This window comes from Arvicanthis niloticus, chromosome 12, assembly GCF_011762505.2.
Source record: "Arvicanthis niloticus isolate mArvNil1 chromosome 12, mArvNil1.pat.X, whole genome shotgun sequence".
NCBI lineage: Eukaryota > Metazoa > Chordata > Mammalia > Rodentia > Muridae > Arvicanthis > Arvicanthis niloticus.
Window position 1 is genome coordinate 30,570,175 of NC_047669.1, and position 16,306 is coordinate 30,586,480.

At 40.7% G+C, this 16,306-nt stretch overlaps 1 protein-coding gene across 1 annotated transcript in view; it reads left to right on the top strand.

The window, feature by feature from the left end:
- Cfap44 (cilia and flagella associated protein 44) overlaps positions 1 to 16,306 on the top strand; it is a 72,391-nt gene that overhangs the window by 17,786 nt on the left and 38,299 nt on the right. Inside the window, exons 9-18 of the mRNA XM_034515037.2 lie at positions 2,781 to 2,945; positions 5,148 to 5,303; positions 5,612 to 5,659; positions 6,093 to 6,192; positions 7,526 to 7,620; positions 8,636 to 8,845; positions 9,670 to 9,780; positions 11,680 to 11,838; positions 12,820 to 13,068; positions 15,963 to 16,108. Of these exons, the coding sequence (XP_034370928.1) occupies positions 2,781 to 2,945; positions 5,148 to 5,303; positions 5,612 to 5,659; positions 6,093 to 6,192; positions 7,526 to 7,620; positions 8,636 to 8,845; positions 9,670 to 9,780; positions 11,680 to 11,838; positions 12,820 to 13,068; positions 15,963 to 16,108 (1,439 nt within the window). The remainder of the gene's footprint in view (positions 1 to 2,780; positions 2,946 to 5,147; positions 5,304 to 5,611; positions 5,660 to 6,092; positions 6,193 to 7,525; positions 7,621 to 8,635; positions 8,846 to 9,669; positions 9,781 to 11,679; positions 11,839 to 12,819; positions 13,069 to 15,962; positions 16,109 to 16,306) is intronic.

The window sequence follows — 16,306 nt, forward strand, 5'->3', positions numbered from 1 at the left end:
TGTGCAAGGACTGTCAATGGGAACAGCTATTGTCATTTTGAGTGTTGTGAACACCTCATTTTCCTTTTACAGACTATCAATTGAAATGAAAACATTTCCCTAAAGTTTTCATAATCCATAGGTGCAAACCATTTCCTGGTTTTGCTACATGTTATATGTACATAAGATATGAAAATATTCTCCTTTATTAACACAGTGCCATGCTTGTTACCTTTAACGATGCAATGGAATTATAATGATTTATATTGTCTTTCCCTTTTGTGTCATGATGTTTCAAGGGTCTCACATAGCCAGGGCTTTAATCAAGCTGTGTCTTAATTTGGTGTCAGGTCATCACTGGAAGATGAGGTCATTTCATAGCTATATCTGCAACACTAGAATAATTTGTCAGTTGATTTTCTGACAGTACTAGTTCAGTTTTCTCTTGCGCTTACAGATTTTACAGGCTTTTTTTTTTCTTAAGATGACAGTTAACCAGGGTCCCTTCCCCTGTACTATCTTACTGGGTCTCCAATTAGGCAGAATAAACTATACTGTGCTACTTGTGATCACGTCTCTCATAAGAAAATTTAAGCACACAAATATCACTTTAATAAAACAAATTATCTGTTCATTAAAATGATGGCATGATTTCAATTAAAAGTATGATGTATAGGAGAAAAAAAAATGTCTGGGTTAGCCGGTCTAGCAGAATTAATGAGCTTCAGGTCCAGTGAAGGAGTCTTGACAAAATCACAGCAGTAATAATAAGACTTTGAAGGAAGATGCTGATGTTAACCTCTGGCTGCACACAGACACCTACACATGCGTATAACACCTCCCTCCCTCCCCCCAACAAAAAGCCTTAGGTGTCGATTGTATTCTAAAATCTATACAACGTCCTTAGGTGAGTCTTCAAACTCTTCAAATTCTGAAGACTGTGTTAAGGTAAACATCACCATAACCTTTTAAAGCATGGTATGAACTATGTCTCTGAAATCTCGGGAGACTTTGTGCATACGTAGGGGGAATTGGATATTTTAAATGATAAAACCACAGAAAGGAAAGGTTTTCCAGTTAGGAATGAATGAATATCGGGTATTTAAAGGGTGAATCGGATTAAGATATGTTGGGAAAGCGTGGACACTTTGAGTTGAATTTGGCTCCTAGTGTGTCTGAGGAGTCTTAACAGCCAGGTAGAATTATTGTGTGCTGCAAGAATAATGTCATACATGGAAAAAAAAAACCAGTAGACCCATTTGGTTACAAAATTTCAGGAAGATTGGCAAGAGGGATATCTGGAATCAAACTGATGAACTGGGAAGGTAGTAGTTATTACAATCATCTGAATAAAAGAGCTGATGTGGGGAGGCCGACCTGCTCTGAGGACCAATGACAAAGAAAGCTGAGTGTAAATGACATTTCAGAAAGGAAGGCCTTGTAAGTTTTTATAACTTTGGGTGGCTTTAATCATTGAGCAGTTAATTTCATACGAACAGATGGACAATCCTCTGTGGTGTCTGAAGGCTAGCAAGGGGAAGGGGGACAGAGGGGGACTGGACAGAGGATGCCAAAGAACAGTTACACATCAGGATTAAGTGCTATAATGTTTTCTAGTCCAGTGGGTGCCTGGTTCACGACCATGTCTTGACTTTGTAATGAGAAACTGGAGACAGGTGTTCAAAGCTTCCCAACACAAACATGATGGATGTCTAAGGAGAGGGAAATGCTGATAACCTGATTTATCCATCATACCTCGTATACATGTATCAAGTTATCACACTGCACCTCATAAATGTGCACAATTAGTATTTATCAGTAAAAACACTTGTATAAAAAAAAATCAAGTTGAAGATGCTACTAAAGTGAGCTGAGGCCCAGTAGCAGGTCACATAGGCATGCAAGGTTAAGACTGAGCTAAAATCATCAGATTCTGACGATGAGAAGGAAAGTGTCCCCTCTGTGGATCAGTCCACACTGAGGGTCTGTGGAAATAAAACTTTCTTAGTCAAAGATGCCCATGGATCCAGAGAAAAGAAGTATACTTTCCAGTTTCTTTGGCCTCTTGCTTCTGAGCACTTAAACAAGAATCTTGGCTCCTCTGGAGAATTTGGGGGTAAGTTATTTAACCGTTGGTGCTTCAGTTTCCTCTGAGTGGGAACAAAGCTGGAGTTAGGGAAAACAGAGCACCTGTAGACACAGCTGCATACGGTGCTGCTGAGGAGACCACCTAGAGCATGTGGTTAGCGCATTTGGGTGTTAAACACCAATGTTAATAATTATTCAGGCATACACTGCAAATATTACTTATTATAGTACTCTCTAAGGCCTCTAAGAGACAGTGTTTGAGTTGTTGAACTAGACATTAATTTGGGGACTGTCCCAAATACTTTCCTTGTTTGAAACTTGAGCTGTAATCTGCTCAACTCAGTAGTGGTCTTACCAATGCAGCAGACGGCTCTACACTTAGAAATGGAATCTCATCTTTGGAAGTCTTTAAATGCCCAGTTTTGATCCAGTCATTCCACTCCCGAGTCCCGCCCTTAAAAGATGTATAAAGAAATCTAAGATGAGCATTCACAAAGAAATCACCACTAACACACAGCCTAGTTGTGGGGTGTCAGGCGACATCTACTAAAAGTGTCATCGGAGGTTGTATCTGTGGTGGTGGGTTTTTGTTTCTTCATTTTCTTCTAATACCTACCAAGCTATGATTTTCACAGTCAAGAAAAAGAATCTAGAAGTTAACTTTCACATGTTTGAGGTATTTAATCTTTATTCTTTCTTTTCCCACCTGCCAGGTTCTCTCAGGGTCGGACTGGGGCAACCTGCTGCTTTGGGAAGGCAGCCTCATCAAGGTGGAACTCTGTCGGACTGGCATGAAGTCTTGTCACACCGGTACCATTAACCAGATAATGCTGGATGAAGGGGAAGTTATCACTGCCGGGTCAGACGGCAGTGTTAGGGTAAGGCCACGGTACTCCATCTAAGACTTGAGGTCACCTAGGTGGTTTTTTTTGAAGGGGGTCTGTGGCTACTTATTTTCAAGATCAATTTATTTTAAATAATGCTTCTCATGTGGTAAATATTTGCATCCTTGTCAAAATTAATTGAAATATTCTGAAGGGAGCTCTTGTTCTTGTGCTTCAGGTGTTGGCATAGGGGCTTCAGAAAATGAAACTCCATAGTAGCACCAGATAAACAGTGAGCACACATTCCTTCACAGTGCCTGTGGGTGGGCATTTTCTAAAGATAGAAAAGTGATTTTTTTTTTTTTTTTTTAAGACAGTTTCACTATGTGGCCTTTAGTAGCCTGGAACTCACTATGTAAACCAGAATGGCCTCGAACTTGCAAAAGATCTTCCTGTCTCCGCACTTGAGGACAGGGATTAAAGGTGTGAATCACCACCAGGCTGGTAATGGAAATGCCGAGTGGAAATAGTATCTCTCCGAGATGTGTGGGTGGGGCTTGCTATGTACCACCCTTTCCTCAGTTCTTGTGCTGGAGAGCTCAGTGATTTCACTGTGCACATTGTCTTGCCTAAAGCCTGGGGAAAGCTGGAACACTGCTTCAGAAACTAAGTCTCCTGAGTTGCTGTTCTTCTCTGTTTCCCATTTACCCTGTATGGTACCTTCTATGAACACTAGCAAACCTACAGTCTTCTGTAATTTGCCTTGTAATCTTCCTGGTTCATGGTCCTGGGCCTCTAGCTAATAAATTTCCCAAGACCAATTTGCGCTTTCTGAATATTCTTCATATGTATGTGCATGTGTATGTGTACATGTGTACATGTGTACATGTGTGTGTGTGTATATGTGTATATGTGTATATGTGTATATGTGTATATGTGTATATGTGTATATATGTATATGTGTATATGTGTGTATATGTGTGTGTGTGTATATACACATTTATTTTTTTCTTTTTGTTTAATATCCCAACTGCAGCTTCCCTTCTCTCCTCTTCTCCAAACCCCTCCCCTCCCCATCCACTCCTCCTCTGTTTCTCTTCAGAAAAAAAGGCCTCTCATGGATACCAGCCAAAGATGGCATATCAAGTTGCAGTAAGACTAGGCATGTCCATATTCTTGAATGTATGGGCATTCACTGGAGAACTGCCAACTTACCAGAGGCTATACTCTCAGTGAAAATTGTCTGTCTCCCAGAAGCTTACAACTGCCAGTAGCTCCTTGACTTGGAGTTGAATAATGTACTCAACTCCCATTTCCATAGTGGGATTTGGTCTGGCCTGGGCTTGGTGTGTTTTATACCTGTTGTCATAACTGCTTGTGAGTTCATACATGCAGCTGCCCCTCTGCCCAGAAGGTATTTCCTCATAGTCTCCCCCCATCCTAAGCTCTTACTCTCTCCCTCATCTTCTATAGTGGTTTCTGAAACTTTTGGGGGGATACGGGTATAATATGTTCCGTTTAGGGCTGAGCACTGTCCAGTCTCTTACACTCTGTATCCTGACCAGCTGTAGGTCACAAAAAATAAACAGAAGCTTTTCAGATGAGGGTTGAGAGATGTGCTGGTCTCTGAGTATAAGAATAAGTCATCAGGAGTCTGTTTAATACTGTGCCCATTTACTGTATGATAATAGGTTCTATCTTAGAGCCTATAACCTCTCCAGCCATAGATTCTTAGCCAGGTAGTGGTGTCATGTATGGGTTTCATTTTGTTGAGTGGAACTTAAGCTCAATCTGAAACTGATTGGTTACCCCATGACATTCGTGCCACTTCTACACCAGTGAGCACATCTTCCCAGGCCAGTCATTTCTATAGCTCTCAGGGTTCACAGCTGAGATATGACTGATGATCACTTTTCTCCTCCAATAGCACGGATAGTACTTCCCAGCACTATAAAAGCTAATAGGGAAGAAGCTTCCAGGTCTGCACCAACATAAATTTTGCCATGTTCTGTGACACAAACATGTGGTATCGTCAGCAACAGGGTCTCCCTGTCAAATTCTGAAGGTCAATCAAGAGCAATGGCAATAACGTGTCATGCTGGAGGGACCTCAACTGGCCAACAACTCCAAAAGAAGTAACTCATACCGGGCGCCTTGGTATGAGTAGCTTATGGTGAAAGCTACTTGGTAGCTTATGGTGTCTAGTAGGGGCATGGTCGTTGTGGTATAAAATAATGTTCTTGTTGATTTTGTAAGATCTGGGACTTTGAGACAATCGACACTGCTGACGTTATAGATGAGTCCGGGTTGTTGGAGATAGAACCTATTAATGAACTCCACGTAGACAAGAGTGTCAACCTCTTCTCAATGATCAAGATGAATGAAGTTGGAAATAACTTTTGGCTGGCTCAGGTATGCTGCACTCTTCTGTCCTGGTTTTCTAACTGTACCAGGACATAAAATGAAAATAGAAATGCATTTGATTGTTTGGACCAGAATGTCCCATGTTACAGCCTTATGGGATTGCTTGGCTTATTATACGTTTCTAGTCTTAAATATATAGAAGATATTCTTAATATATTTCAATTACACCTTACAATATATGTAGACACTAGGTGTTGTTGCTGGCCCTCATTTCAACCAAATCATAGAATGAATGATTTTAATTTGATGAACATTAAACATGATAAACCATTACCAGCTGTTTAATTTTTTTTTAGGATGCCAATGGAGCCATATGGAAACTTGACCTTAGCTTTTCAAATATTGTAAGTGGCCACTTTCCTTATTTTCTCCTAACTGCTATAGGAAAAAAAAAATCTTTGATAGTCTTTAAAAGCTGGTTCGTCTTTCTTTTGTTTCCATCAAGTTAAAAACAGAACTATGTCATTATACTAAACACGTGGCGTCTTCATTTATATCACCTACCGTGATCCTTTCAGCTGCTCTACTGAGCAGGCAGGAAGAGCTGGGACTGGGGAATCTGGTGAGATCCGTGTAAAATCAGTCACTAACTTCAGAGCCAGGACTCCATCTGGTTTTCCTAATTCTCCAATCCAGAGCTCTGAAGTTATCATACTTTCCTCTCTTTGAGTAAAATGGCACATGTGTTACAGGATTTTATTTCTGCATCTTTAAAGTTGCCTTTAATGACGTATTACTTTGTCTTTGAGATCTGATGTGCTCTTTGTCCGTTCTCAGACCCAGGACCCAGAATGCCTCTTCAGTTTCCACTCTGGACCCATCGCAGCCTTGGCTGTTTCTCCCCTCACGTATCTCATGGCCACAACTGCCTTGGACTGTAAGTGTAAACCACTCCCCAAACTGTATGTGCGTGTACATGTTTGCATGCAGGTATCTGTGTCTGTGTGTGTTAGGTTGTGCATGCCCTCGTATTTATGTATATGTACATGTGTTCTGGTGTGTGTGTGTTGGGCTTTGCATGTATGCATGCTCATGTAAGTGTACATGTATTCTGGTGTGTGTGTGTGTGCGTGTGCATGCGCGTGTGTGTTATGTTGTGAATACATGCATGTTCTTATATATGTACACATGTTCTGGTGTGTGTTGTGTTGTGCATCCATGCATGTTCATGTATATGTACAATGTTCCAGTGTATGTGTGTGTGTGTGTGTGTAACATCAGGAATCTTCCTCTGTTGCTTTTCAACCTAATTTTTGAGACAGGGTCTCTCACTGAGACTTGAGTTCACCAAACAGACTAGACAGCCAAGCAGCTCCAGGGATCCTCCTGTCTCTGCCTTCCCAGCTCTGCAATTACAGGGATACTCCACCAGGCCTGGCTTTTTCACGGATGTTGGGGATTCACACTCAGTCCTCATGTTTGCACAGCAGGCACTTCTCTGTCTGAGCCATCTCTCTAGCCTCCTTAAGTGGGAACTCTTAGTAAGACTGTATCTGACCGTGTTTGTCTGGAAATTGAAAATGCGTGCTCTTAAAAGTATTTGAATATTCTTCCAAAAAAGAAACCTGTGGAATGTAATAGGCAAGGCAGATTTTGAAGCAGGAAGTGCACAGCCTACAGCAGACATAGTTGGAGATTAGTATGAAGACCTAATTGTAAGTTATTTAGGAAAGCACTGTTCATTTTGTTAGCAGCATGCATGCCTTTCCATCCTCATCACCATGCTCTCCTCTCAATTTACAGTATTTCTAACCTTGTAGACCGCAAAGGAATGTGTTCTGTCAGTTGGTCACAACTCATGCCTCTCATCAAACTGGCAAAGGGCCTCTAAGATAGGGAGAAGGAGGCTCTGAGGGAGGAGAGAGCCCAGAATACACAGAGTGTGGAAGTAGAAAGGAATCCTGGGGACAGTTAGATAGTACAGGGAGGACCGGGGTAGGAGATAGAGGCAGATCGGCAGTGTTTGAGTGTGGGCAGACTCAACTAAAACCTAGCATGTATGAACATGCCACAAAGGAAATCTGTTACCGTGTGTGCTGATCTAAAAATAATGAAAAAGAAAAAAAAAATACAAATTTAAAAGGCTGTTAGGCTATCAATTGATCTGAGTTAATGAATTTTCTCCTATAAAAAGTGAGCTGAGATTTTTTTTAAAGAAGTAACACATTTATAATCTGTTTCTTTTAAAACTTTTCTCTTCTTTTCCGTAGGCTCTGTCCGCGTTTATGACTTTGCCAGTAAAAGCCCTTTGGTTCAGATGAAATTCAAACAAGGAGGCACATCCCTCATCTGGGCACCCCGATCAGTAAGTTTGTTGTTTTAATCAGAGACCCTGAGAAATATACTGAATCCGTGATATCTTGTAGAGATGTAGTTATTTTCTGGCTCAGAATTTTAGAAGTACAAATATTTCAAGTTGTTTATTTTGCCTAAAATATTGCAGAAATCATTTCATGATATTACTATTATGCTTTGCTTAGTGAAAATCTGTTTTTGTGCTACCTGTGGCATAGGCTCTGTCTTGTGAATTAACCGTGCAACTGAATTTGAGTCATCATCTGTCCATGCAACCATGGTTCCTAAACACCATGGGACTATTAATCACCGTGGGAGTTTTAATTCTTAATAAGAATAAAGGGATGACTTTATTCTTATTTATTTATTTTTTTTATTTATTATTTATTTATTTATTATAAAATAGAGGACGTGGTTCAGGTAGGCCTCTGACCTGGTTTCCCATTGTTTGGATAAAGACTACCCTCAATGTACCGTGTAAGATATCCTGCATCCTGGCATCCGCCAGCCTCTAACTCCAGTTCTTATGGTAGCATTTCTTCTCCATGCTATCCAGTTCTCGTTCACCTTCTTGTACCTAGTTCTTGACCAAGTACCCTTCTGATCTCAGCTCCAACCATCTTTGCCTTAGGGGAGTCTTCAAGCATAGCTAGCTTTCTTTGCTGTGTGTTTCTTTTCTATGGACCCATGTTAATCATATTTTATACTTATCTACATGTTAATAGGTGACACTCAGTCTATTTGTGTTCACCCAAAACTGCTGGAGCCAGGTGCCTTCTACACAGGAGGCAGGCATGCCATCCGTGTTTGCTTGTTGGAAGCTTGAATTATCATAGATTACCCTGCTTGTGGTCATAATAGGTAAACGGCCTGGAATTGATGGGAACTGCCATAACATTGAACCAAGGGGTGAAAAGGGCAGCCGACACTAAGTCACCGAATCAAAGCAAGATCTGGAGTGACTTTTGTTTGTGCTTCAGTGACTTAACTAAATGCAGGTCCCACATGTTTGACTGTTTTCCCAGGTAAGCATTTCTGCATCCCAGATCGTAGTAGGATTCCAAGATGGCGTCGTCCGAGTTCTTGAACTTTTTGATCCAAAAGGACTTACAGTTTTTGCAGGACGGAAGAAAATCTTAGATGCTGAGTTACATTTGAAATATGTCTTCAAACCCCATACTGAAGAAGTTACGGCTTTAGCTTATGAACGTGATGGTGAGATCTTAGCCACTGGGGTGAGTGTGAGATTCCCTCTCATTTTCTACTGAGACTCCACGCCTAGCTTCCCTCTTAACTGCACTGACTCTATTGTGCTGTGTTTACCAGAATTAACCTACATTTTGTTTTCTTATTTTTTCAGTGCAGCCTATGTATGATATTTAAGAACTGTCTTATAAGTTACATTTTAATGCTTATTTTAGATGAACAAAAAATCATGTTAGATGAATTTCTTATAACCATTAGTTTATAACATACATGTGTTCTTAAGGAGGGCTGTCATAGGCGAGGTTTATATAGTTCAGTGGGAGAGCTTTTGCCTAGCATGTAGCCAGCTCTGTTTTGATCTTTGGTATCCTCTAAAGGCAAACCAAAACAAAAGCCTGCCTCAGAAAAAGGAAATAACTCTATATTCTATAGGAAGTAAGAGTGAACAGATGTATTGTGGAATTATTTTAGAAATTAGTTATATATACATAAACATGTGTGTATAAACACATATATGGTAGTCAAATTTCTAGATTATGAACTGAAACACTTGGGAAAATGAGTCAAACATTTGAAACCATATTTATATTCAGATTAATCTAGAATACATGACTGTTGTGTCTATAAATGTAAATTAGATAGACTCTATGGTATTTAAAGGAATGTTGAATGACCTTATTGCCATAGTAATATATATATATGTATATATACATATATACTATACATATGTATATGTATAATGTATTATATATTATACATATACATACACTTGTATATATGTATACATACACAAACACACACATATATATATACATATATATATATATGGTGAATGTGTCTCTTTTTCTTCTAGAGTATGGACAAGACTGTTTTCTTTTTTGATGTGGAGAAGGAATACAAGCCAATTGGTTTTTTTAACACTCCTGGGCCCATTTGCCAGTTGATGTGGTCTCCAGCCAATCATGTAAGTCATTAGCATTTGTCCTCAAGATTAAATTGAAGTGTCTTGTAGTTACAGGGGTTCCCCCTCTTTGGGCTACATTTTTCTCATTGCTGTTTGGCAAAAATCCATTTCAGAGTTTCCCTGACTACTTTGCCTAGTTTGTCACTAGTGTCAGCCAAAGATTGCAGAAGACAATCATATGTCAAGGAAGACTATTAGTTCCCCCAAATACAGTGATTTAAATGAGTTCCGCACATCCCTTGGGACAGCTCTTATCAATGCCTTCTCTCACACAAGATGGCCACCTTGAAACCTCAAAGCTTTATGCCTCCCTGTCATGCCTTCAGCATCCTTTCCCAGAGAGGGCATCCTCTCATGACCTCTGTGTCCCCCCTCTTCTTTCTTTTACAAACAGAGGAGCTGTCCTTCCCACTTATTGCCCATTCTGCCTCTGGTCCTTTGGATTAGACTCTCTCATTCTCGTCTTCAGTAGTTTACGTCATGACTCTCTTTCTTGGGGCAGATAAGTTAGCCTTTCCTGCTGCTCCCTGGGTAATTTCCCACCCGGTCTCTTTCCTGTACAGAAAGTAAATGGCTCACTTCGTGTTGTGCAGTTATGACTTCCTGTCTTCCCTCTCAACAGCTCTCAGGGCTGACTGCTCCCATGATTGCTTTCCACACTGCTCCATCCTTCTGCAGCTTCTGCCTGCCTTCCGGCTCCCCATTCTACTGTGCAGCTCTTCTCAAGGCATCACTGATACCCACCTCACGTGTGAATCTTATCTTCTTGATGTTGTAGCATCATTTGACCCCACTGAACTTTCCTTCCTGTTTGAAATATCTTCTCCCTTTAATGTTAGTGCTTTTCTGCCCCCTGATTCTTGCACCTGGCTGGGTGTTAAAGGCTCTCCCCCATCATTGGGTGTTAAATTTCTCAGTGCCCCATCCCGTCTCTATTTCCTATGGCTCTAAGCAATGCTTTGTAAGCCCACAGTTTTTCTTTAAGCTAAAATGTGCCACGGGACACTTGTCCTGGTGTCTCCTCTTTACAGCACATCACACACTCCCCAGTTCACTTTAAATCGTATTCGTCCTCCACCTTCAAGCTAGATAGTGCTTTCTCTGGAAATTATGCACAATCAGGCAATTCTTGCAGTCTCTTGGCAGGACTTTTGCAATTGCAATTTGTATTTATCTGTGTGAATTGATAACTGACAAGCTCTTCCTTCGGAGACAAAGTCCATAACGGGAGTGAGGATAGCGGTTCTTCTTACAACTCCATCTCTAGCATGTAGCAAAATGCCGAGTACACGGTTAGATAAGGTGATTTCCCAGATGTGATTTTGGTGCAAAAGAGAGTTCTGCACTGGACAAGAGCAGTCTGGGATCTGCTGAATGTGAGTGGAAGTCGAAGCTTAAGACTTCTTGAAGTACACTTATGGAGAGAAGAGAAGAGGGAAGAAGAGAGAGTCCTTGGAGCATCACACTGAAATTTAAACTTAGGAAGACAGGATGGGTTGTCACAGGTGACCAAGCTGAGCAGACCTTCACACCACAAATTTTCCTCAGCGTTTTTAGCTAGAAGATATTGCCCTTTGAGCTAAGAGATTTTACAATCACGTATTTGTCTATGGATATAAGTCATGGTATCTTTAAAGGAAACAAATGAAAATTTAGCCATCAGGTTAGCAATAAATAATTACATGAGGATAGCTAATACTAGTGACACAATAATCATTTGTGACTAGGCTTATGGGGTATCGCCTTTTAAAATGATTACAATATTCTCTCTGGCTTTGAACTTGTAAAAAATTGCCTACATGTAAGTGATATGCATAATCTATCTTTCTTTCTTTCTTTCTTTCTTTCTTTCTTTCTTTCTTTCCTTCTTTCTTCCTTTCCTTCTTTCTTTCTTTTCAGCCTGAAAGCAGTTTATTGATCATCTGTGAGAACGGCTATATTCTTGAATGTCTATGCCCAACCATTAAGGATGTAGATGATCAGAATGTTATCACGTTTGCAATCCCGGACATGTTACTCAGATGCTTCCATTTCACGAGTGTCAAATCTAAGATTTTGGTATGAGATCTTCTTGAATCATTATTTTCTTTCCTTTCTTCCATTTGGAGATGCAAAATCCTATAAAAGATTCTTGGAGAATAATAAAATATAATAAAATAAAACAGATCCTGGCCCACAGGAGCTTATACACTAGTAAGCAGGAGGCAGTAGTGGATAGGTAACTACAATCCAGGTACAAAGAAAGAAACCTCAAGGAGTGATGTTGCTGATGGAGGGATGAGGGGGATAAAAAATGGCGACCTGGAGGTGAAAATTTATACTCAGAAGATGGGAAGATGTCTTAGAGAATGAGAGGAAGTGAGAGGTAATGATGCTGAGAGAACAGCCCTAGGGCGGCCACTGTTTTGACAGTTTTTGGTGTTTTCACAAAGAAGAATGGCTGGTTGAAATGGCAGCATGAAGTTTGTAGGAGATGCCACAGGACCATAGTGAAGGTCTCTTTGGAAGCCAGACAAGCCATGTCAGTTTGAGCCACTGTGATCTTTTGTGAACAGAGGATGGTGTGAAGAGATCATACAACTCGGAGAAGGTAGTTCTCAGGGATGAATAGGAGAAGGGGCTACCAGTGTTGGAGACCTCTACATTGGACAGCTGGTGATAATCGAGTGCCTTCATTACTGAGTTATGGGAGCCAGAAACAAGCTTCCCCATTGGCTATTTTAGACCACGTGGTTCCTAGGTGGTTTCCCTCAGAGCCTTCTACTGGCTCTGAGGGAAAATCAATACTTCCCCTCTGTTGCAGGAAAGGATGGTCAAATGATTTCAGTGAAATGGGTCTCAAGGGGATTAAAGGGAAATGATGCTCATCAGAAGGATTTGAATTTTAATGATAAAGCTGTATTCTCAAAGGGTAATTTACATAAATACAGGAACTGTGAGGTTTCTAGAACCCATCTTCCCACAATCTGTCACGCTCACACACAAAATAACGCAGTTTAAAAATGTCTATTTATTATCTTTTTTTTTTTTTTGAAAAAGAGATTTATGGAAGTACAAAGGAGAGAAAACCAAAAGATGTTGAAGGAGAAGGAAAGGGAAGAAAGGAGGAGGAAGCTAGCAGAAGAGAGGGAAGCCTTTGGAGAAGAGGAAATACCGGAGGAGGAGGAAGCCAGTGAGGAAGAGGAAGAGGAAGAGGAGGAGCCGCTGCCTGAGATCTTCATACCACCAACACCCTCTCCTGTCTTGTGCGGCTTTTACTCAGCGCCAGGGAAGTTCTGGGTGTCAATGGTGAGTAACGATTCCGTATCCAGTACAGGTTACGGTCGCTGTTTTTTTTTTTTTTTTTTTAAATCCCGTTTATTCATACGCATACATTGAGAATTTAATTTTAGACTAGTGATGTAGCTGTACATTTTAATATGTTCATTTTTTTGTACATCAGCATAACATCTCTTTTAAATATGTTTGGCTTTTGTATCTGTTGTTATTCAAGGCCAAACTCAGCTGTTCAGGAAGACCAAAGGGGGGACAAACCAAGAGTAGAAGGTCAAAGGTCAAACAGTCCTCTTCACCTGAGTCTGCTTTTTGTTTGTTTGTTGTCCTTTTAAGTTTGAAAACAACAATTTTTGTGGCAGGACTGTACAGTCACAATCTGCTTACAACCAGGCTGTGTGGCATATGGGAGGCTAGGAAACTACGTGTTTTCCTCATTCTACCCCAGTCAATATCCAGACTTAGCAAATAAGGAAAAAGAGCAAATAGACCTTACAAAGACTGATACAAGAAAGAGGAAGTGTCACAATGTGTATGGCAGGTTATATGTCTTCCACTTATATACCATATAGTCTTCTCGCAAAAAACATATTCTCAATGTATTGCAAAGCAAGAGTTTCTTCATTATAGATGTTATAGTTTTCATTTCTGAATATGCGCACATGCATATGTGTGTGTGCATGCACACACAGACACACACACACTCGTGGACACACACACACTCATGCCTTCCCCAAGTAACTGCCTTAAAATTATATGGAAAGATTATTATTACTAAATTCACACTTGGTGCTAGTCTCTTGAAACCACGGTGTGGAACTCTTAAGTGACATCTTTAGGGCCTCCGACTTCCTTTAACATGTTAATCAGAGTTGTTCTGACATACATCTTAAGAACTTTCCTGTTGATAAGGTTTGTCTTTCTGTCTCGTTGATCTGTCTTTTCTGATTTTTAAATCTTGTCCTCCTAGCGTGCCTAGTTATTTTTTATTGAGCCTTAGACATTTTATGTGAAAACTTGAGAGTTACCCTGGTTCTTGGTGTGTTACTATTACCTCCTAAAGATTTCTCTTTGCTTCTAGAAAGCAGATAGCAAGCATAAACCACTTTAAACCAGTCAGTAATGTGATATGATTCGCAATCATGCTTTACTTCCCGAGAAGGCCACTTTACTTCTGGTTTACTCACACAGCTAGAATATATCATGGTTTCTCTTTAAAAGTTTTAAGTCTGTTCTCTGCTAACTGTATGTAGTTATATAGTGTGTTTTGATTATATCAACTCACCACTACCTCCTTGAAACACCCTCATTGTTCCCTACCCAATTTTCCTTTCAACTTCATATCCTTTTCTTAGTATTGTTATTAATAGAACCTTAAGTCCAGTTAGTGCTGCCCGTATGTGCACGGATGTAGGGACATCCACTGGGACAGAGGCAACATGCCACCCACCAAGTCCACAGAGGAGAGTCACTCTCCCTCCCTCAGCAGCCAGAAATTGCCAGTAGCTCCTCTGCTGAGGGCAAGGCCTCGGGGGCCCCTCTTCCATCTCTGATGGAATTATGACTGTCTTGGTCTTGTGCAGGTTTTGTGTAGGTAACCAGACCACAGTTGTTTTGAGCTGATAGGCACAACAGCTATGCTTTGTCCGAGAGTCAGCATTTCTTGGCTCTCCTTCCTATCTGCCACCTGTCACACTCTCTCTGCCCCCCCCATCCACAGTGTTCCCAGAGCCTTGGATGGGGTGGAGAAGGCTGATATGGATGCCTTGTCCACAGCTGAACACACATAACTATTTGAGTGGATCAACTAGCCACTGCCCACTGTAAAAAGAGCTTCTCTGACCAAGTACAAAGTAACTCAAGTCTCTGGGTATTCACAAATGCCTAGAAGCAGTCTTAACAACTTGATGATGCAGCAAAATTCACAGCAGTCTTCTCCCCACACCATTCCTATCATCTTTTTCACGACGGTACTCTAGGATTTTAATAGAGTCCAGCAGAAAGTCTATGTGTAATGTCCTCTTCCTCCTCTTTGGGATGGAGAGTTGGCCCTGCTGTAAGTCCAAGGAACTGCAGGTAGACCTGCTCAGTTTCTTTGCCTCTGTATCCGTCCCCACTTTATCTGCTTCAGGGAGGACTGAAGCACTGCATGTCCCCACTTTATCTGCTTCAGGGAGGACTGAAGCACTGCACGCCAGGCTTACTCCTGATTTTCACTCTCCCCTAGCTCTCGATACTTGGGTGACTCCCGAAGCTTTCAAACACAAGTTGTGTTATTTTTTTTTTTTCTGGATTATCTCCAGTGGGCAAGTTTAACTCACACAATCCAGTCTACCATTTTCCAGAGTACCCTCCTAATTCCGGGCGGATCATTTTCCTACTTTTCTCTATGTCAGTTATTTACTCATCTATTTCAAGTGTAGATGTCCAGACACTTCATCCACTCCTTTTATTTAGTCCTGTCCATACCGAGAAAGAAAACAAGTTAGGACAATGTAACTGCTACAAATTATTAATACCTCCCCCCTGTGGAGTGACATACTTTCCCCCCTAAATTGCCTTTCCTGAAAAAATAATAGTGGTTAAAGTTACCCCAAACTGAAAAGTAATTGTGAAGACAATGACTGACAAAGCCTATTGCTTTAAGATACCATTTATGCAGAATATCACTTCAAGTCATAAAATACCATGAATTTGATTCTCAGAGGTGAAACTTCTCTCGTGCTAACTTCTGAAGTAGAAACTAATCATCATTACAATTACATAATTGCATAGTATGAGTAGTGCAGATGCTTTATATAAATAATACATCTACCATCCAATTAAAAAAAAAAAAAAAAAAAAAACCTCTGGAGGAATGAGGTGCATACTGCATTCACAAATCACCTTTTGTGCTTTTTATCTTCCAGGGGAACTATGATGCCGGTTTTCTGTACCACTGTCAGTTTCCGTCATATCTCCGTAGCCATGATTTCCAAAAACAGGAAAATGAACCATTCGATTTCCGTGTTCTTCACGATACAGAGGACAACCCCATCAGAACAATCACTTTCAGGTGAAGAGAACTTTATCTTCGTGTCGTCTGTGTTTCTGTGCATCCCGGACGCCTTGCCTCTTTTCCCCTTGCTGTAATAAAACATCCTGACAAAAACACCCACTGAAAGAAAGGGTTATTTTAGTTATTTACATTGAAGGTTCAGTCCATCAAGGCAGCAGGATGACACTACATCTGAAGTCAGAAGGGGGAGAGCCA